The sequence below is a fragment of the Cinclus cinclus genome, chromosome 5 (genome assembly GCF_963662255.1).
Source record: "Cinclus cinclus chromosome 5, bCinCin1.1, whole genome shotgun sequence".
NCBI classification, from domain to species: domain Eukaryota; kingdom Metazoa; phylum Chordata; class Aves; order Passeriformes; family Cinclidae; genus Cinclus; species Cinclus cinclus.
Genome location: NC_085050.1, coordinates 61,715,069 through 61,736,183, shown reverse-complemented (window position 1 = coordinate 61,736,183; position 21,115 = coordinate 61,715,069). Strand labels below are relative to the sequence as shown.

At 37.3% G+C, this 21,115-nt stretch overlaps 1 protein-coding gene across 1 annotated transcript in view; it reads left to right on the top strand.

The window, feature by feature from the left end:
- The window catches only part of LRBA (LPS responsive beige-like anchor protein), a 364,271-nt gene that overhangs the window by 323,969 nt on the left and 19,187 nt on the right, over positions 1-21,115 (top strand). The window contains exons 48-52 of the mRNA XM_062493665.1: positions 1,355-1,444; positions 4,538-4,730; positions 7,424-7,477; positions 10,641-10,796; positions 14,253-14,420. Of these exons, the coding sequence (XP_062349649.1) occupies positions 1,355-1,444; positions 4,538-4,730; positions 7,424-7,477; positions 10,641-10,796; positions 14,253-14,420 (661 nt within the window). The remainder of the gene's footprint in view (positions 1-1,354; positions 1,445-4,537; positions 4,731-7,423; positions 7,478-10,640; positions 10,797-14,252; positions 14,421-21,115) is intronic.

Here is a 21,115-nt window from a genome sequence, read left to right as displayed (position 1 = left end):
TTTTTGATAACTTACTTATTCACCAGTCCTTTGAAGATTATGGTGCTTCCCAGAGTGGGCAAGAGTGTTAGAATCTGTTCACAGACTAAATTTTAACTCCTGCTCTGGTGAGTTCAGATGTTTCAAAAGCCCTGCCAAATATAATAAGATCAAGTGTTTTGGATGGCATGTTTACTGTCAAGAGGATGATTATTTTAAGGCCTCAGGTGATTTCTACTTTAGGCTTTGTTATTTCTGTAGCAGGAGAACGTCCTAATAATGGTCTTTATAATAATATAAAAATAGTTGTTTGTAAGAATAAGTTCAGCATAAGTGTTATTCCGTTGTCTCAAAGATTTTAAGCTGTCGCTAAAATAGAGCAGGGAATGTAAGTATAAGGAGCATTGAGGAAGGTTGAACCATGAAAAAGAAGAATTAGGGGAAAATACCTGAGGCATCAGCCCATGTGAAGCCTGCTAGCCCACAGCAAAGGCTAGGTGATTAGTTTAGCTGTCAATGGAAGAGATATAGACTAAGCTGAATCATTTGAGATTTTCTGTAGTATTGGTCTGTTTCTGTGAATGGTGCAGGGGGCCAACCTGACAAGAAGTAACTTGTTGAATTTTGGCTGCTTGATGTTATCTTTAAACCAGTGGGCCAAGAGGTGGCAGCATGGAAAATTAGCTGGATGTGCCTAGGGCAAGAAGTATAAGTTCCCAGGTTTCAGCATAATTATTTTAAAGAAATCACTAAGCATAGTATTTTCATGTATTTCATATGAAGAAAGTACTAAAGTGTGTTGCTGAAAATACAGAGAAACTTAAAAAAACCCCTTGTGTTATGCCTTCATGTTCTCCTGTAATTTTGGTGTTGTTAGTTTAATTCATCCTAAGATTGTTTGCTCCTCTTGATTAAACCTGGAAGTAAGAATAAAAGCTTGGTATTGCTTTCCTTGTAGTTACTGCTGTGAAATAAAGCAATGGAGTTTAATGTAAAACACTTATTACCTACAGAAACTTCTAAAAAGCTAACTTTTGGTTTTGACTTATGATACAAACAGGATAAGCCAGTGTTAGAAAGGAAAAATGGAGCCAATAAAGAGGGTTTCTGATTATAATAGCTTGTTTCTGTTTAATATCATTGAGCAGGATGAGGTTTTGCAGAGTTTCTCATGGAAATAGCATCCACAGTACTAAAATGATTACCTCATTCTTAGTACCAGTGCCAAGCACTTAGCCTCACAGTGAACACACGGGGTTGATTTTCAACATGAAACAAGCCAGAAGTGTGGAATGACATTTTCAGGTGACAGTTATGGTTCTATTGCCTGTAATTAGCACCTCTTAACATGCAAACCTGACTGTGCCTTTTCCAGGCTGTGGAAGCTCAAATACGAAGTTTTGGACAGACCCCTTCCCAGCTGCTCATAGAACCACATCCTCCGAGAAGTTCTGCCATGCAGGTGGTAAGTGCCATGTTAACTCTGTGACCTGCCATTGTGCTCACTTCCTTTGCCATCTTACCTTTGCAGAACTGGACACTTTCACTTTGCTTTTATGTGGTTGTAGAATAATGTTATTAAAACCAGCAGATGAGCTGTGATTTGGTAGGAGTTGTATGCAGTGCTTAACTATTTTTTTATTTATTGCTGAAAGGATTGCATTGATTTCTAGTGTAGCCTTTTTTTTTTTTTTCAGTGTAATCTAAGAACACTTCATCAGTTGATTTTGTTAATACCGTACCTGTACAGGTGAGAGCCAGTCATCTTGGAGACAATTTAGTTAATCTTTGGCAGATTCCCCAAGAAGCATGGATTTAGGAGGTGGAACTTCCTTGTCTTTTCCCCCAGGCATAGGTTTTCCCCTAAAACCAGGATTACTAGGAATTCATGAGCTGAAACTTACATAGCAAAGAATGTGACTAAATGTGTTTTGCAGTAAAGCTAGGGTGATAAAATCCAGGCAGTGAGCATTAACATGCTTTCCCTTTTACCTCTACTTGTGTCTAATATAATTTTATTATACAAACTATTATTTTATTACTGATTACTTTTCATATCATGTTGTGTGCAGTCTTTGGATTTAAAATATCATTTGTGTTGTCATAGGTCCAGAACTAGGGATGTTAAGTGATATTCTGACAAGTGGAGCAAATGGTCTGCTAAATCCCAAGGTTTTCAAAAGGTTATGTTACCTAATTGTTAGGATGGACGTTTTACAATGCAATATTAAAAAAAAAAAAGACATGTAATATAGGACATGCAAGAAGAAAATATGTCCTATTCAAGCAGACTAAAGTTATTAATTTTAAAACATATCTAAAGTGCAGAAGGTTTTAAAAGATTTCATGGAAAGGTGAAATATTTCCAAAGTAGCTTACAAAGCCTGTGCTGCACAAGTCTCAGAAGTGTAAACTTCCTTGATAAACTGAGCTACTGGCCTTTCTGAAATGTATCACATGTTGTACCTGAGAGATGCTCAGCTGCCAGTGCCCCACGCCCGTGTCCCAGGCCAGCAGACACTGCAGGGACCTGGGTGTGTGTTTCAGAGCAGCCCTGCTAACAGGGATGTTGGGGAGCCCAGGTAGTCCCCTCATGCAGCCACTTGCCATATGTGTGTCTGTCTGTCATGGTGCCATGCACTGAGCACTCACTCTAATTTAAAGGGATTTGTTTCAGGAAGAGGAGCAACTCGAGAAGTTGATTATTGATGTGTTAGTCAGAGCCATTGTTATATAAATAAATTCGACACCAGGAAGAAGTTTGTGTCATTTTGTCGTAATATTTTTCATGATGCTGGATTAGTGAAGATTTAGTATGTAATAGAAGAAGTTAAAATCTAAGAAGTTAGCTGTTTCTAACTCCTGTGGTTTTTTTGGGCTGGGGTACACCCAGAAAAAAAAAAAATCCTTAGTTCTTCACTTGTTGGTTTTGTGGATATTAATACATGTTTTCATAATAGCACTATATTAAGTGGTTTTAAAAGTATTCCTGGAGCTGAAATACAGTAAGGATATTTTTGCTTTGGATAACTTTGGATTATTTCTAGTTGCATTCTTTACTGAGTTTTGTGTTCGTGTGTGTGTGTGTGCATGAATACAGCTGAATTGGAAGTTACCACGTGCTGTGTTAAGTGCACAAGCCATAATATACACCAGGTGTAGTAATTAGCAGTCACACGAAGGCTGCCTATTTGTCTGGTTTTGCTGCTGTTGCTGTATCCCCTTGTGTTTTCAACCATCAGATAGCTGGATTTAATTGAGGCCACATCAGATGAGGCATTACTGACACCTTTAATTGAATGAGCATCCAGGGAGGATTAACTCATAATATTGATTGGCTTTTAGCCACTTGCTCAGAAGGGTGTCTGGGTAGCTTATTAGTTGCTTTTATTTACACCTTTATGCAAAGACTGTAAATAGGAATTCATAGAGCAATATGTTTTTCTAAGTACTCTTAATAACTTTTTAAAAAGGAGTGATAATAAAAATGCAAATGTACTTAATTTTTTTATTAGTTCTGTATAAATATACATTAAATGTATACACTTACATACACATGTATGTAATGAAATACTGCACGTGGAGAATAGCCAAGGACACTTCATTAGTATTCTAATTTAGTTATTAGAAAATTACAAATACTTGATCAATGTGGCTACTGGTGACCATGACGATTACACCTCTGCATTCCAATGGGATTTTCTTTTTTTCAGGTGCACCACACAGTCATAAACTCATTAGGTGTTTCTTTTTCTCCTCACATTTGATATCGAGATCTAAGGTCCTCAATATTTTGTTTTGATGTTTGTAGTACTCTTAGAGAACTTAGTTAAAAAGTTAATAAACTTTTCAACTCACTAAACTAAAAAAACTAAAACCTAAAAAATTATGTTTAAAATGAAAGTCTGGATTCATCCCGTCCCTTTAGCATTACTGGAAACAATGCAGGATAGTATCTGTAATCACATCCACTTCGTATTCTTTGCAACTGCATTTAATTATGTTTGTCCTTTGAAACACATTTGCAGTGAAGTCTTCTACTTTGCATTCATAAATCTTATTTTTGTACACCAGAAATATATACAGGACATATATCTAGTGTATGTGTGTATCTGTTTATTTTAATGTGCTTTCATGTTCTCATCTGGCTTGTAAAGAATTACAGTCTGCCAATTTAATGCAACTTGAGACAATCTCTGGGAGCAGGAATTTCTTTTGCTCACTTTTTTTTTTGTTTCCCTCCTGGTTTGGCATCGCTTTCTTTGACATAGTGTCTCTGCATATATGAAGGAGCATTCCTTTGGTGATTGAAAACTTTTAGTTTAATCTGCTGCGATCTGTAACAAAGTCTGTATACAAACACCCTTTTAGGCAGGGTTTCCTGCCTAAAATGGTTATTTCCACAAGCCTGTCCACTATTGTTGCATTTGCTTTTCTACTGCAGTTTCTATCAGATCTCCTGGGTTTTAACTCAGTCTTCCTTCTCTTGTCCTGTCTCTTCTCCTCCCCGTGTTCTCCTTTCCCTTGTATTTGGGTTCTTGTCGTGTGCACTCAACAGTATCTCCTCCTGCAGAGCCCCTTGATGTTCACAGAGCAAGCCCAACAGGACGTGATCATGGTCCTGAAGTTCCCGTCCAACTCCCCGGTCGCTCATGTGGCCGCCAACACCCAGCCTGGCCTGGCCACTCCGGCCGTGATCACGGTCACTGCAAACAGGCTCTTTGCTGTGAACAAGTGGCACAGCCTCCCTGGTAAGTACATTGAAGCTGCCGTCCAGCAGTGCTTCTCTTGTCACAATTTGCTGCAGAGCTGTTGTGAGTTTAAAGTGGAAAAAAGCAAATCCTGTTCATTTACACAGCAGGCTCTTCATATGTGGGCTTAGTTTCTCCTTGGAAAGGTAATCTGGGCTATTGCAGCAAACGTGTAGCACACCAAAGGTTTGTTAAAACAATATATTGCTTTCCAGGCCATCAGGCAGCATGCAAGGAGACAAAAACAGTCTATCGTTCTTTGGTCATGATAAAGGCATACTCTTCCTCTTAAATTTGTTGTTCCATCTGTTGGGAACTATATCATGTCAAAGGCAGTTTTAAAGCATGTAGAACTTGGCTGAAATCTTCTCTGCTGTTTTTTTTCTTGATTATAAACTCCATATTCTGCTGTTAAAGCCACCCCATGAGAATTAGAAAATAAAATATATGGGAAGTCTTATCTTAAACATCCCAAAGTCACTTATATAGGTGCTTATGTATTGTCAGTATGAAAGGAAAACAACCATTAGCACAGCAACTAATAAAATTAATTTTCCTTTAAAGTGGGCTGCTTGAGAATGTAATTCCTCTTTTAATTCTGATATTCTCCAATCTTAAAGACATCCATCCTCCTTTCCTTGACTATGACAGTCTTAGGCCCAAGCCGTCAAAGGAAGTTTATTTTGGTGCAGTGCAGTATATTTGGTCAAAGGCTTTTTTAAGAAAGGGGGGAAAACAGACCTTCTACTCAAATAACTTAAATAGAAGATACTCACACCAGAGAAACACTTACATGGTTGAAATTCCTACTGAGAAATCTTGACCCATGGTCCTTGATTACTTTTTGAAAAAAGCCAGATGACTCCCACACTTTTTCCTAATTCTTACAAATTACCTCTCAAATAGAAATATCTATGTATTATTTCATCCACCCAAGAAATGCGTCAAGAAAAAGGTGGGAAGGAAGGGGGGAAGGGAGACTTGTCTAAGATAACAAGTTGCAAGCAAGAACTATTTACAGGCCTCCCGAGATTTCTTTGAAAGGAGGATGATAGTATCCTCTCATACCTTGGATGTGTGACCATGGGTATATAGTAGTCAAGAGTTTTAAAAAATGGCCTTTGTGAACAAACAACAGTCATGGGAAGAAGAAAATGTTCAAAAGTATAGGAGTCAATTTTGATTTCAACGCAATTCTGCTGGTCGATCTGCTGGTCCATGAGCAAGCAACCAGTTTGGTGAGTGTAGTAATCAGCTGGTTTGAGTTGAACAGAGCTGTCAGATTTTTCACGCTTTTCCCTCACCTCTGAGAGGGAGAACACTAAGATGTGCTTTTGAGTCACTACTTTTCATTTGGAGACATTTTACACTTGCCTTGCCATTAAAACAATTCAGGAAAACCCACAGATCAAGACAAACAAAAGCCAACCATAAAAACCCAACCAAAAAATCACCTCACCCCACTCCTGTGAGAGCACTCATCAGTTGCAGGCCGTTTAATAGAGTACTGTGCTTAAGATATCTGGGTGTGGACTCCTGAGGCTTTTCTATTGTTGACTTCCAATTTTATACCAAAATGGGATCTCCTAGGATGAGAGAGCAGGTATCATTACTGCTCCATATCCCCTGCTGTGGGATTAGCATTGTCTTTGTTAATGAGACATCATGATAAAAAAGTTAAGTTGCCAAGTGACCAGTTGTCACTAATGTGTAATTAAAAAGCTGATTCCTGCCTTTGAATATTAATTTGGTGGCTTTGCTGACATCTAATGGCCCTGGTAAAGCAGGATGTTCTTTTTAGTCGTGTTGATTTCATGTTTTGTTCTATGTTGGTGTTTCATTGCAGTAGAACTTTAAATTTACTTATGAATCAGTTATTTAAGAAATCCTTGTATGGACACTGGTTTTTATATTAAGAATGGTGGGTAGAAAATTAATATGTGTAAGTATATAGCCATTATTTCTTGTTTCTCTTCCAAGAAGGTGTTGGGGGGGGGGGGGGGGGGGGGTGTTGGGGGGCAGTTCGTTTGTTTCTTTATAGTGAAGCTGTGGAAAGAAAAATGGTTTTTTTTCTACTTCTGCAGGAGAATTCAGTGCATAAACATTTTACTGGTATGGCAGGTGCCCAGATGAAATGTGGGTCAGCAGAATTAATATATTAACTTCTATGCAAACTTGCAAATAAATGGGTGTTGGTGATGGATGAATCGTTAAATACTGGCTGACTACAAGAGGACTACGAGATTTCCCTCTCTGCATCATAAACTAACTTTAAAAAAAATGTCCTTTGTGCTTCAGTTGTTCAAATAGTGCTTTAAAAAGTAAAGAGGAAAATAGTATTTGCTACAGTCAGCAGATGGTTGTCACATTTTGTTTTCAGTCCTCTTTACCACTTAATTTTGTTTTGTTGCGACAGAAGAGGTTGCCAGTAAAGCATCTGCTAGAGCTTATGGCTGAGGACCAGAGCTGCTGCTGATGGCATACATTCAGAATAGCCCTAATCTAAAATAAATGTTTAATAAGCAGCCTACAAAAGCACCTGGATTTTTTGTTGTTGTTTTTCATTCAATTGATGCAGAAGAATCTTGCATAGTTAAAAAGGGGGTGTAGCTTTGATTTATATGTGGCTTCATGTATTAAAAAAAAAAAAGCAAAGTTTTAAAATCTTCTTTCCTGAATTCCAGCTCATCAAGGTGCTGTACAAGACCAGCCTTACCAGCTGCCAGTGGAAATCGATCCTCTCATAGGTCTGTCACTTCCTTCTCTCTTTGCGATTCATTAAGCTCTGTATGGTGGCCCTGAAGTGTAGATTACGGTTGTTTTTCACTTGCTGGTTGCTGGGAATGGAATTTTCCTGATAAACCATTTGCATGCAAATTGGAATGCAATGAGCTGTGGCTATGCTGGTATTTCATCAACTCCCCCTCGTTGGGTTGCCTAATTTGAACAGGCCTAGGACGCGTGTCAGTGAAAATTAATATGGATGCTGTAATAATGTGTGATTGAGAACGTGCATGAAGTACTGTCAGGATAATATTGGATCTTTTCATCACTCAGACTTGTTGATGAGCAGGAGCGAGGCACGTTATGATGAATCGGTGCACTGGTAATGTGATGGAGCTCCTTTGCTGAGGAAATTTTCATAATAACAGTGGGGTTCTTAACTGCACTGTGTTGTGAAAAATAAAACCATGGTGCCAGGGTTTCATCATTAAAGGAGATCAATCCTTTCTTCATAGACCTGCTGTTCAGGCTGAGGGGATTAATGTGTAATTGCAAAGCGGTTTCAAAGTTGAAATATATTGCCCACTCCAGTTTAGAGTTGAGATATTAGTATTAATTTCTCAAGGGTATTGCATCTTTTGATCAGCTTCACCAGTTAAATTTGTATGTGTTTTTCTTTTATTAAAAAGGGGTGGACGAATGTCTCTCCTTTATTTAATGACTCAGTGTAATAGATGCAATTTGTGACTTTTTATTATAGAGGTTTCTCAGTTTATATAGAGCTGATTTTTCTATTAGCAGGGTTAGAGTTTGGTCAGTTCTTTCATTACAGGTCCAACTTTGGGGAGTACATATTTGGAGTCTGTGGCATGGCAAATAGAACCTTAAACATGATGAGAAAAGAAAAACTCAAGTACCTAACACCAAAACACAAACTAGCTATAGGATGGAAGCAAAGAAGACAGGATTCTGTGCCCTGCCAATTTTGTTAGACTTTGAGCTTAGTCTAAAACCCAGCTGTTTCAGGGTGGTTTAACTGGAGAAGAAAGGGTGTGGCCAATTATAGAAGCATGGAAAAATCAGTGCAAAGTTGAGCTTGCCTGGATAGGTTAGAACGACAGGACTGTCAGTCAGTGAGAATTAATTTAAAAACCAATGTGCACATCCCAGCAGAAAATGCAATATTTTTGTCTGTAGATACAGACTCTTCCTGTGTAGCCATTTTGCTGGGTAAGCTCTAGGATAATTAAAGCAGGAACAGTGGGAGCATGTGATATAAATAAACACATTTATATGATAAATGATAAAATTGAAATGTTTTTCCAAAGTTTCTGAAATCAATCCTCATCTGAATAATGCAATAGTTATTATGAGGCAGACACATGCTGTAATTCTCCTTTCCTTCCTGAAACAGATTTTATCCAAAAAAAAAATGTTTGGAGCAGGAAATGTGTGTTCTGCTTTTAAACCTGCTATCAAGTAGATCTTAGAAGTGTAAATAAATACTACAGCAAAAAAACCCCAAATCACATTGGCACAAAGGCCTTTAAAGTTAATGTTCGCATTCTGAAAAATGGTTTCATGTTCTCTTCCTACAGTTGAACTCAAATCAGCCTTGTGATTGCACTGGACATAATTTAAAAGGTTTTCTTTGTCATTGCTAAGTAACATCATTGGGCTCAAGCAAGTAATTATGTAGGTAATATTAGAGGTTTTTAATTGTGGCTAGACACGTTTACCTAGAAATGGCACCTAAGAGGACCACAAAATTACACTTTGATGGTTATAGCAGGAGTCGAGTTGCTGTCTTAGTCATAAGGAGGGATTCCTGCCCTCCTAAACTTTCCCGGTGTGCAGGAAGACATGACAGCAGTGTCTGATATGACACAGCTCCTAGATCCTCTTTTTGAGGTGAGGTTTTTCGAAGGCCCTATCCTTAATGAATTAGTTGATCTGCATGTTGTTTGAGGTTCCTTTGCTGCTATTTTTTCCTACAGAGCAGTTCACTGTGCATTTGTAACATGGTGTTGTTACTCTTTAAGTGGCCCAAGATCAGTGAAGGCCACATTTGTGCTACCTGCAGAAAGCAAGTGGCAATGCCTTGCTAAATTATTTGCTACCCGTATGGACAAGACAGTTTCAACATTTTAAATGCAGCAAAAGCACAAATAAGTGAAAGATTTGATACAGAGTAAATGGAATAAGCCCAAGGCTTGGGAGATAGCTGGCCTGTGAGAATGGAAAGGAGTCAAAGAGCAAAGAGCAAACGAGGGCACAGGGACCAGGACAGAGGTAGGTCTGGAAGTGTGCCTGGATGGAAGTATTGGTGCTCCAAGCAACTGGCAGACAAACCCAGGAGAAATTTCTTGACTGGAATGGAAATCAGGTTCCATCAGGAGCAAAGCACACTGAAAGTTCTTCCTACAGGATTGTAGGAAGAATATGTATATGTATGGGACCTATGTATATGTGTGTGTATATATGCACACTTTATTAATCTAAGGACAAGATATAATACGACAAATGCGTTTACTAACTGATTACTGTCCATTCTATGGGTTCTATATGCAAGAGTATCTCAGGAAATAAAACATTAGGTGAGCAAAATAGGTCAAATAATTTCTCCCAATCCTAAAGTTAATTGTGGAGATAAGCTGGTTAATTTTTGTGCCCTGCTTAAAAAAATGCAAACAGTAATTATGTTTACTGAAGCTTTTATTTTTTCAAATGGTGTTTGCAATGAAATACAACTGATGTACTACAATTTAAAATCATGATCCTTTGTGTGCTGTATTTGAATCACTATGTGGTTTGTGTATTGCCTTATCACTATGTTGCTTTGGGTTTTTTTGTAATTTTTGATTTCTTATACTAGAAGAAGGGAAGGAATCTTATTACATTTTTGTGTCCTGTTGCCTATGTACAGTCTTCCATTTATTTCTCAGCTGAGTGTCACTTAAAAAGGGAATTTCTTCTATTTTAGAATATATACTACAAGGAGTTAGCATTGTTCCCAGAAGTGTAATGAGTATTTTATAGTAGAACTAGAAGAAAATGTCCCTGCCACAAAAAAACAAGTAACAGATGTGAGGAATGTATTTGGTGTGAATGTAAGTTTCTAAATTGTGCTTTTTTTCTGTGAATGTGGATGCTAAAATGTCTTGGAATGTATGTTTTTCTATTCAGCCAGCAATACAGGTATGCACAGGAGGCAAATCACTGACCTTCTAGACCAAAGCATTCAGGTACATTCCCAATGTTTTGTCATCACTTCTGACAATCGTTACATCTTGGTCTGTGGCTTCTGGGACAAGAGTTTCCGTGTTTACTCTACTGACTCAGGTAATGTATTTTTGAAATATGGAAACAGCCTAAAAGATTTTTTCTGGTCATAATTAGCCTACTGTTTTAAATAAAGGAAAAGGAGTATGTATTTATTCCCCTATTAATAATATTTGTCAAATCTTTCCTTGCCTACTGCAGCCGTGTATTGTGTGCTGTATTTTTTGTGGAATGATGGCAAATGGGAGAGAAGGAGCTCTCTTTTAGACTGAGCTTCACACTTGAAACTTACAGGATAGGGATGCCTACTCTTGCAGTGTAATTTTCACAGGTGAGAGTTTCTATGAAGCCTGGCATACCAGGAGAGTTAATTACTCTGAAAGTATTTACTTGAATTTAACTCTGGTTGGTTTTCAGCACCAGAGAACTGGGTTTTTTTTGTTGTTGTTTGTTTGTTTGTTTTTGGTTTTGTTTGCTTTTTTCAGGAAATGCAGGCAAGCACCATAGAATAAGAAGAGAAGTTTTGAAATCTGGTGAAAGAATACTTACGAAAGCCTTTGAAAGCTATGCCATACTAGAATTGATTTGGAGCTACTGAATTCTTTTATATAACATAAACTGATCAATATATGGGGCAGCAGTTAAATTAGTCTGTCAGCTGGAGTGTGTCCAAACCACGAAGTCATGCATGTGTCATGCTAAATAGAAAAGAATCTTTCAGTGTAGGAGCTACAGGAATTTAGAAGCCATGGAACCCCAGGAAAAAACTATGTATGATTTTTTTTTCCTTTTCATTATCTTACAATGGAAATAGCGACCTCACTGCAAGGTACTTCTTTGGGATTAATGACCCAGTGTGGTTAATGTGTGTGTGCCATCAAGCTTTCCAGTAGGTTATTAATTCCTAGGGAATACCTCCATGCTTGTCATTGTTTCTTAAATATATTAGTTAACAGTGCTTTTCACACTTGGCAAACCAAAATGTCTAACAAAACAGAATGGTCTGTAATGAAAATATCTTAAGACTTTAGATTTCATGGTGTACTTAATTATTTCTGTCATCTTTACAATTTTAAAACCTTAAGTATAAAGGAGGAGTTCCATTTACATAATATTGACTGCCCGCAATTAAACAGGCATCTTGTTAGACACTTCTTAGGTTAATTTTCTCATTGATGAAAATAAATTTACATAAAACTGTGAATTTAAAGTGGGTCTTCAGAAAGGATAGCTAGCAGTAATAAAAATTCAGTGTATATTCTCGATTTATATGAATAGAGAAATTATTATATCAAAGGATGTATTTTACTTTACACCTAGGGAAGGAGCTTGTATGGCTTTGGTAGCCTTGCCCTGTATCATTCTGAACTACAGATATCTCTTTAAGTTTTTTCATCTGTGTATGGCAGATTCACCATGCCCCTTGTTACTACCATAGCCAATCAGGAGATAAACTGAAAGACCATAGTCAGAAAAGTTTCAGATTTATCTCTTCTGTTTGTCAATATAGCGATTCTGGCTTAAATGAAGTGAATTCAGATGTAGTTTACTTTGCTTCAAGTTGAAATGAGAATATAGTAGGGAAATATTTTGAAATCAGCAGAACATCAAGGGGAAAAGATGTGATCAGTAATGCATAAAGGCAAGTGACCAAAAGTGTTGAATTCAATTATGTTTTAGCACTTGCAGAAGAAAAAGAACCATTTTCCTATCAGATCTTGTGTTTGTTTGTTTTTTAATAGCAAATACTTCTAACTTAAACCATGGGTTTTCAGCACAGCCAATATAGCAGAGGCACAGTAAAACCTTCCTCCAGCAGTGGGAATGACTTTTAGACAGTTTTAGCTTCAGTACTGCGGACTTGAGTCTTATTTTTCTTTTAATTATTTGTAGTACAGCTGTCAAATAAAGCATTAACTAGAAAATTTGTTCTGTCAAAAAGGGATATCTAGTGCAAATGGAAAAGTTTGATATTTCTGTATAGAGAGGACAACTCATGTTAAAGGAAACAGGAAAGTTCAAGGAACTCTTACGAAATTGGTAATTAATTTTTTTAGCAGTATAGAATAGCAAAATCTTATTTCTTGTTTTGATGAAATTCATTGAATCTTAGGCTGCACAGTAACAAAATAAAACTAACCAGGCAGAGATAACCTTGTAAAATGTTTGATTTCTAGAACAGAACCTATAAAATTTGAAACAATTGAGAAGGAGAACTCTGTAACTCAATGATGTTTATAGCATAAAATTGCATTCTAAAAGTATAAATTACCCCAGGTAATATCAATACAACTGAAAAATATATCACATAATTATTTGATCCCTGAGTTTCTCACTCCTGCACTACAAGGTGGTTTGCACAGTAAGAGTGTAACCAGGGGCTTGCCCTGTCCACTCAGAAATGGCTCGTGTGGTAGCACTTCATCTCACAATTTCCCTTGGAAGGTTAGAGGAGGCCTAATAAGTTTTGCCAGTCTTTGGTTTTGAATCTGATGTACAGGTTTCTTTCAAATTTATTTTGTTTTTTCTTCATGTACTAAAGTAGTTTCCCCTCCTTTTTTTGTAGATATTCATATATACCTCTTGTTTTGTTGTTTTTTTTTTTTTTTCTAGTTTTCTTCACTTTAATGCAATTACCTTTTTGATAGTGTTACAAATCAGGCCCTTAATTCTGTTTTTGTTCTTTCCTCAGAACCACTCCCTTAAATATTTTCTTCCCATTAATAGTTATTTAATTAATAATTAGTAGTGGCTAGATACAAATACAGTACTTTTGTACTGTTTAAACAGGGGCTGTGAAATGTCCCCTATTGGCCATATTAAGGGACTAATGGTTTTTGATTCACACACCAAAATATTATTAAAATGTGGTTGAGTCCCAACACTGATCTGTGTTACTTACTATTTTTAAATGCTTTTCAGAACACTTTATTTAATTTTATCTATTTCTATTCAGAAATGCAGTAATCTGTATACCCTGTTTCTTTTTTTTTTTGGCCTGTCTTGTCAATCCTTCCAAAGCCATCACTCTTTTTTCCCTTCTGTTCCTCCTTGTTCTTTATTCAGCCCAAAGCACAAATGGATGCATGGTCATTTGGGCTGAGAAAGCCAGGGTCGCATGTTGGAGGCATCACACATCACACTTCTTTGTGTCACTGGGTGCAGGATTTGTCCTGGCCCCTGCTACCTGGAGGGCTGAGTAGGCACATGAGAAAAGTGTCTGTGTGTTCTTTATCCTGCTTCTTCAAGATCTGGAATTGCTGGGTTTCAGTAAATCCAGTTAGACTTTTGAATGAAGTATAATATTGAGAGACTGCAAGTATTCTTTTGGATTGTATGGACTACTGCGCATTTAAATAAGTTCCCACCAAATAAATAAAGAAAAAAATAGTGCTCCCCACTATAGTTCTATTTTGAAGCTTTTTTTTAAAAATTTTTTTGGATAAAGAAAATAATAATTTAATTTGTCTTAGAATAAGAGGATAGTTTTAAAAGAATCAGTTTGCTGTGTTCCAGGTAAACTGATGCAAGTAGTGTTTGGCCACTGGGATGTTGTGACCTGTCTGACTCGTTCCGAGTCCTACATTGGAGGGAATTGTTACATCCTCTCAGGATCACGGGATGCAACCTTGCTGCTCTGGTACTGGAATGGCAAAACCAACATCATCGGTGATAACCCAAGAGGTAAGGAAAAAAAAAACAAAAAAGGAACAAAAAAAACCCCCAAACCAAGCAACCCTGCTTTATAAGGAGGTTGTCTCAAAGTGCCTTGAGTAAACACATCATAGGATAGAATTTTAGGTAGGGTGCTCCATGTGCAATGACATATGAGACATTCTGATTGGTCCCAGTGCAAGCAACTGGGCTCACACCATATAACCAAACTAATAAGGCAGGAACACTGCTCCAGCCTCCTTCAGTTTCAACCCTTCCCCACCCAAACTCACCTTGCACTTGCCAAAGTATTTATTCTCTTCCTTCTTGCACAGTTTCCCAGGAATTCATGAATCCCCTCTTTTATTCATGAAGATTCTCTCTTTCAATTCTATAAAAAACAGTGAACCACTGTGATTGTACAACCCTGTATTACGTAACAGGAAAGGTAAAAAGTGATCTTGGTTTATGCCTGTTTCACTTCAGACACAAAAAAGATTAATTTCTGATCCCCAAAGCAAAGAAAAAAGGCAGACATGCAGTTGAGAAAAAGCCTGGAATAAGCCATTTTACAGGAATGAGGAGCTTTCAAGACAACTTGTGAGAGCTTATATATGTAAATTTAGGGGCACATCATAGCCAAACAGAGATCCTGTTCAGCAAGGTATGAAATGCCCTGAAGGGAAGGGCTAACAGGAGGATATTCTATCCTATGAAGAGTATTTCTTAGGTTTTCTTCCATTCATTTAAGGTCTTCTCTAACTGTGTTTAAATAGTAGTAAAAACTGCTCTGCAGAGGGCAAAATGGACATCTGGAAAGCAAGAGGTGGTATTAGATCTGTCATATATTGCAGTTATAGCTGGCACACAGTTTTATATAATCAAAACAATACCTGACATCTTCCAAATTAATCAATTTCGTAAAGTTGTGTGTTCCATATTCAATCTGTTACTCATCTGGAGTTATTTGAATTTGAAACACAGAGGTGGCTTGACTGAAATTGCATCCTGTGAATGACTTTGAAGAAGCACAACTAATTAATATCAGAACGAATATCTGAATTTAACTTACAAATTATTTGATGTGAAAGCTATTCCAAAGTTGAACAAGATGCAGCTCAGTTCACACAGTTGCAGAATCTTAAGGCAGAGGATGTGTGAAAACTATCCCTATTATCCTTCCAAACAGCCCTGTTCAAGAGATGGCGTTTTTCTCTGGGAAGTGGCTGGCATAGTTTTATGAGCATCTTTAAATAAATATGGCTTTGCTTGTGGGGAAAAAAAAAATCTCTCTGAATACTTCATACATATTTTGCAGTCTATCAATTCAAAGAAAATGCAAACTCTGTGTTATTTTTGCAGACCTTGTAAACTGGGAAACTCCAAAGAGTTTGCAGATTCCTAAGTGTGCCTTGAGAAGTTTTACTTTTCCAACAGGCTTGCCTGCTGTGTGAACAAGACTTTGAGGCTATAGGCTCCTTGATCACCCTAACAGATCATTTGCTGAGGTTCTGTACCTACTATTTGACTCTAATATGTAGATTTTGTTGCAATCTGTTGACTGTCTTCTCTAATGCAGATTTAAAAGGTATTAGAATTTTGCAGTTTTCAGAGGTAATGCCAGGCAATTCTAGCTGCTCTTTAAAATCACAGTAGCTACCTGGTAAGTCTCTGTGCTTGTAATTCTATTAGACTTTCAGGGACTTGCAATGGCTGCTGTGTTTACCAACTGCCTTTATGTAAGGTTTTTTGGTGATACAGCGTGCCTGGAAGCCTCTGTTTGTCAGTCGGATTCTTGTGGCACTATACGTCGTCCTAGACATGGGTATAGATGATAATCTGGGGTGTTTAGTTTTCCCCAGAAATAGCTGTCTGTAGGCTTCTCTGTTCAATCAAGAATTTGTTTGAAAAGACAAATGAGAAGAGCTGTTTCTGCTTAGTTCTGGTCTTGTCAGGAACGGAAAGCACCAGGAGACTTGTTGGGTTCTGAGCCCTGTTCCTGCAGCTGTAACTTCCAGCCATTTGCAGGATGTTGATATTTAACTGGTCTAATGTCTTTCTGTGTTTGAAGCTTATGGTTATTTTACCTCAAAATGTAATTTATCCATGCTTTCAATGAGCACTATTCACTGGAATTCCCTATACTCTGAGTTGATATCTCTTTTCTGTTTTTTTTCTCTATTTAATTATCTCTAATGTCCATCTTTAGATGACTTAAGATGACAGAAATGTGCATCTAATGGTACTTTAGCAAATCATGGTGCCAGAGTAGTTTCAAGAAAAAGTGATTTAAACCAGGGAGTCTTTCTTTACTCCTCTCATAGTACCATTTGCCTCAGATGTACATCAGCCAGCAGGTTGGTATGATCCATCTACTCTAAATAATATTCCATTAGGCACCCATTATTCCACCAGTTACATTTTATTTAGGTTCACTTGTCTGATTTCTTTACTTTCAGAGAACTGAACTCTGGATCTCTGGCTCTGTATATTAATGTTTTAGAATGATACTTAAGCCAGGTGAGCTATGGCACATGTGATAAATAAGTGGCTTGATATTTTTTATCAGAGACAATTTTCTGGCTAACTTGACTGTATTGAAAAATTCTCTGGTTTTGGTTTAACAGAAGACAAATGTTACAGGTTTTCTGCTATTTCTTGGTCTGTATGCATGGAATATGAAGATAAGGTTCCATTGCTTTCAAATATCTACGAAATACTAATTATTTACATAGTTTAGCTTTTGAGGCTGACTTTTTAAAGAAATTACAGCTATGGAGTCTCACTATCTTACTTAGTTTCTCCCCAATACCTCTCAAATGCATTGATCAATGTAAACCAAATCTGACATATCTCAGAGATATGAAATTTCTACATGAGACACATCTGCTGGAAACTATTTTATTCTTCACAAAACAGCTTGATTGCATTTAGGTTAAATCATTTTTCCTTCTCAAATTAAAACCTGAAATGCAAAATAATATTTCATTGTGCTCTTTGATCAAATGTAGAGTTTTTCTCTTTCTAAATTGATTGGTTTTGAAAACGTAAAAGAATGGCACTACTTCACTTTGGAGCACAGGCCTTTTTTGATGCAAAAATGTTTCTGGGGACAATTTCTGAGCAAGCCTTGGAATAATTCAGAACAGAGCTAAGGACCTGAAGTAGTTGTATCCTTTGGAATAGCCTTGAGCCGTTTTGCTTTCACATCAATTAGCATAATTTACTGTGGAGATGTAAAGTCACTTTGCATAGTGCAAGGGACTTTTCCTTTTCTCTCCTTGGCATGTGGCTGGCTTGGGGGGAGGTGGGAGGGAGAGGATGTGACCTTCCCCTCGGTACTCCTTGGAGCCCATGTGTGATCTGTGGCACACAAAGTTGGCTTCTGCATATTTAGAGGCTCCAAGGCACCACTTGGGGATGTGACATTATGCACCAGGACTTGTGTGGTGGAATGTGTGGAGATTCCTGGGAGAGGGCTATGGAAAGATGCTGTGTTTTGTCCTTGCCCAGCCTAAGGAGGTGGAGGGGAGGCGAGAAGTGGGGGGTGGGAGCAGGGATTGTGTGATGGCTGGAGCAAAGAGATGAGAGAATTCATTTGCATACAAATGGTGAGCATCACTTTCAGATCCCACTTTTGCTTTGAAGCTCAAGTGGCAAGTCCTGGTGTTTGGACATTTCCTAGGTTGGGGAATCACATTTTCCTTTATAATCACAGAGCCATAGGAAACAGGGTGGGCAGAAGCTTTGGTCACCTGGTCTATTCTCTTTTCCCAGTGAGGGCTTAACTATGCCAAAACCAATCTCCCCTGATGTTTGTCCAATCTTCCCTTAAAAACTTCATTTTTGGGCCTTAGAAGCCCCATCCTTAGCAGTCTTTTCCCAATGTTCAGCCTACTATCCAGTTCTTTTTTCAGCAGTTGCATTCTATCATCTTTTATCTATTTTTCCTTTGTGTAGAGAACAGATTATTTCCTTCTTGCAGCTACTTCCAGTTATTTGGATTGCCATGACCTGCAATTCTTTGCCTCCAACTTTAATAAGTCAATTCTTTGTTTTTTGCCATAAGTCGTGTTTTTCCAGATCTCTGATTTTTTTCATGTATTCCCCTCTTCAGCTGAATGTCTTCCTCAAAGCAGACCCAGGAACGCAGCTGAAGCCTTTCCAGTATTAAGTAGGAAATGACCTGTTTTACAGACCAGTACTTTTCACCTCCCCAGGGAATACCTGTTTCTTTCAAAACACCATGACACTGTCAATTCTTTTAAAGGCATGAGCCATTATGAGTTTCAGTGTTTTCTGAAGAATCACTTGTGTCTCCTTTTCTGTGTAGTATAGCTGTGGAATCTCACCTTCAAGCTTCCTGAAGTGTATTCTTTTTTAGACTGTTTATCCACTTTGTCAGACTTAACTTTTAATTCTCATCCTGTCCTGCAGCAGCCTTGCAGCAACTCATATCTTCAAATATAGTTTGTAGTCTTATTCTATTAAATTGGTCATTTAAGCAAATGTTATCTAGTACACAGTTCAGGAATGCCCATCAATACATTTATCATTTTGACAATTAATAGGTGTCTGAATATAGCTTTCCAATGTATAATAGTATCTTCTGAATGTGTGCTTCCCTGTTTTCCTTAAGAAATTGCTCACGTGGTACAGCGCTGGAGTTTTTACAAAAGTAAAAATATGCGATGTCTCCTGAACATCTCCTGTTATTCTGCCATTGCAAGAAAAAATAGCTTTGACATGATTTGTTCAGAACAAATCCAAATCAGCTGTTACTCATCTTCTTGTTTTCTTGTAGGAAATTGTGTGTGTATATATAAAAATGTTAGTTTTCTGCCAGTATTTTTTTCTGTTTGTTGGGATTAAGCCAACTACTCTCTAATTTTTTTTCTCCCGCTTCTTAAACAGCACAAGACTTTTTTTGGTTTTACAGAACCCCTCCCAATATCCATGAAACAATTGTTGCAACTCTGGGATTATGTAACATCATTGTCACTATGTCCTCAGCTCACTATAATCGGGCCAACTGAGTGCCAAACATGTACCTCATTCAGGTGTTCTCTAGTAAAGAGAACAGTTTTCACTGCTGGTTTTACCTGTTCTTGAGAAAACGTGGCATATTTTTGTGTTTTTCAAATGTTATTCCTGCTGTCCTTGTTAGTTACATCTCATCTGTGTGTGGCTCTCTGGGGTTTGTCTCTTTACTCATACCTTGTTGTTTACACTGCTCCAGAGATATCTCATTTATTTTGATCTTTCTGCCTGACTTTGCTGTGTCAAAGTCACTGGAGAACTCCGAGTTGTGCCAGCTGGGATCTTGTCTGTTTTATCCCTGTGCTGCATTTACCTTTCCCTTTGTTTTCTGTAGGCATTGACTGCCCATGAGATCTTACAGGATATTCTGTATCTATTGAAACCTGTTTTCCCAAAATATTTCAGGAATTATCTTGTCCTTGATCTCTCGCTTATAAAGTGTATTGAACATTCTCATATCTTTGCCACTTCCATGTAAATTCTTTTCAGCAAGGTGTTTATTTGTTTTGCTGTATTAGTTATAATCATATCTAGAAGGTCATCTCTACCTGTTATATATTAGAAATTGTCACCAAATCTCTTTCTACACACCTACTTGTGGCATTCCTTTACCAACACATGATTTTGTAGTTGGAATATCTTATTTTCTCCTGTTTTCTTTAATAATCCCTCACCCACATGGACCAGGTAGAGGCCAGTTATGAATGTTAGTGAATGTAAATCTGTCTTCAAGGTTTGGGATTTTTCACTGTAGCTGTTTCTTGAAGGGGAGGTTTATGATGGTGAATTTGTCTTAATATTGTTTATCCTTCTAAAATGGTTTGTGCTTAAAAAATGATAGGCATTTCTATAGTCCAGTGGAAGATAAAGTGTTTCTCTGCTCTTTCTTGCTCTTTGTTCATGGAATATGAAGATATGTTTCCATTGCTTTCAAGTATCTACAAATGTATCCACAATTAGGTTTTAGATTTCATATTTTGAAAAAAATCAAAATATTTTTAATTAGAAGTTTGATTTGCTAAGGAAATTAAGACTTGACTGATTAAAATCTTCAGTGCTATGAAATGTACAGTCTGTGTGTAAGTGTATCACTACTGCTAATACTAATGGGCTCTCTTCTGAGTTATTGCATTGATCTTCCACACATATGTGAATAAAGCAAATTATATTACCTCTTTTATGTTAGCCCATAAAACTAGAAAATGTTACTCTCTGTATGTATCACATTTGCATCACGAGGACTATGGGGGTGCTTTCATTGCATAGGTTTATATTTTTAGAGGGTACTATATTCAGGTATTCTGAATTGTGGGAAATAAATGGGTTTAGTGGTGAAGCTGTGTAGCAGGACTCGTGTGAATCTAAGCGCTTGATTTCATACTTTAAAAATACAATTACTGTGTTTGACTAAGATTTAATTGTGAAGATTCACTTAACAGTTTTGCTGTTGAAAATGTGTAGAATAACTCCCTCAGATGCAAATTTTTAACATGCATAATCTTTTCAATTTATAAAATACCAAATCTCCCAAAGGATTCAATATTTAATCACATTTCTTGTCTTGCTGAAGTAGAGTCTTGTTTATATCCAAGCTGCTTGTAAAAGAAACTGCATTTTTGTTTGATTTTTATTTACCTAGAATTCCTAAATAAATATTTGAATACCTGCAAGACTTTTACCAATTA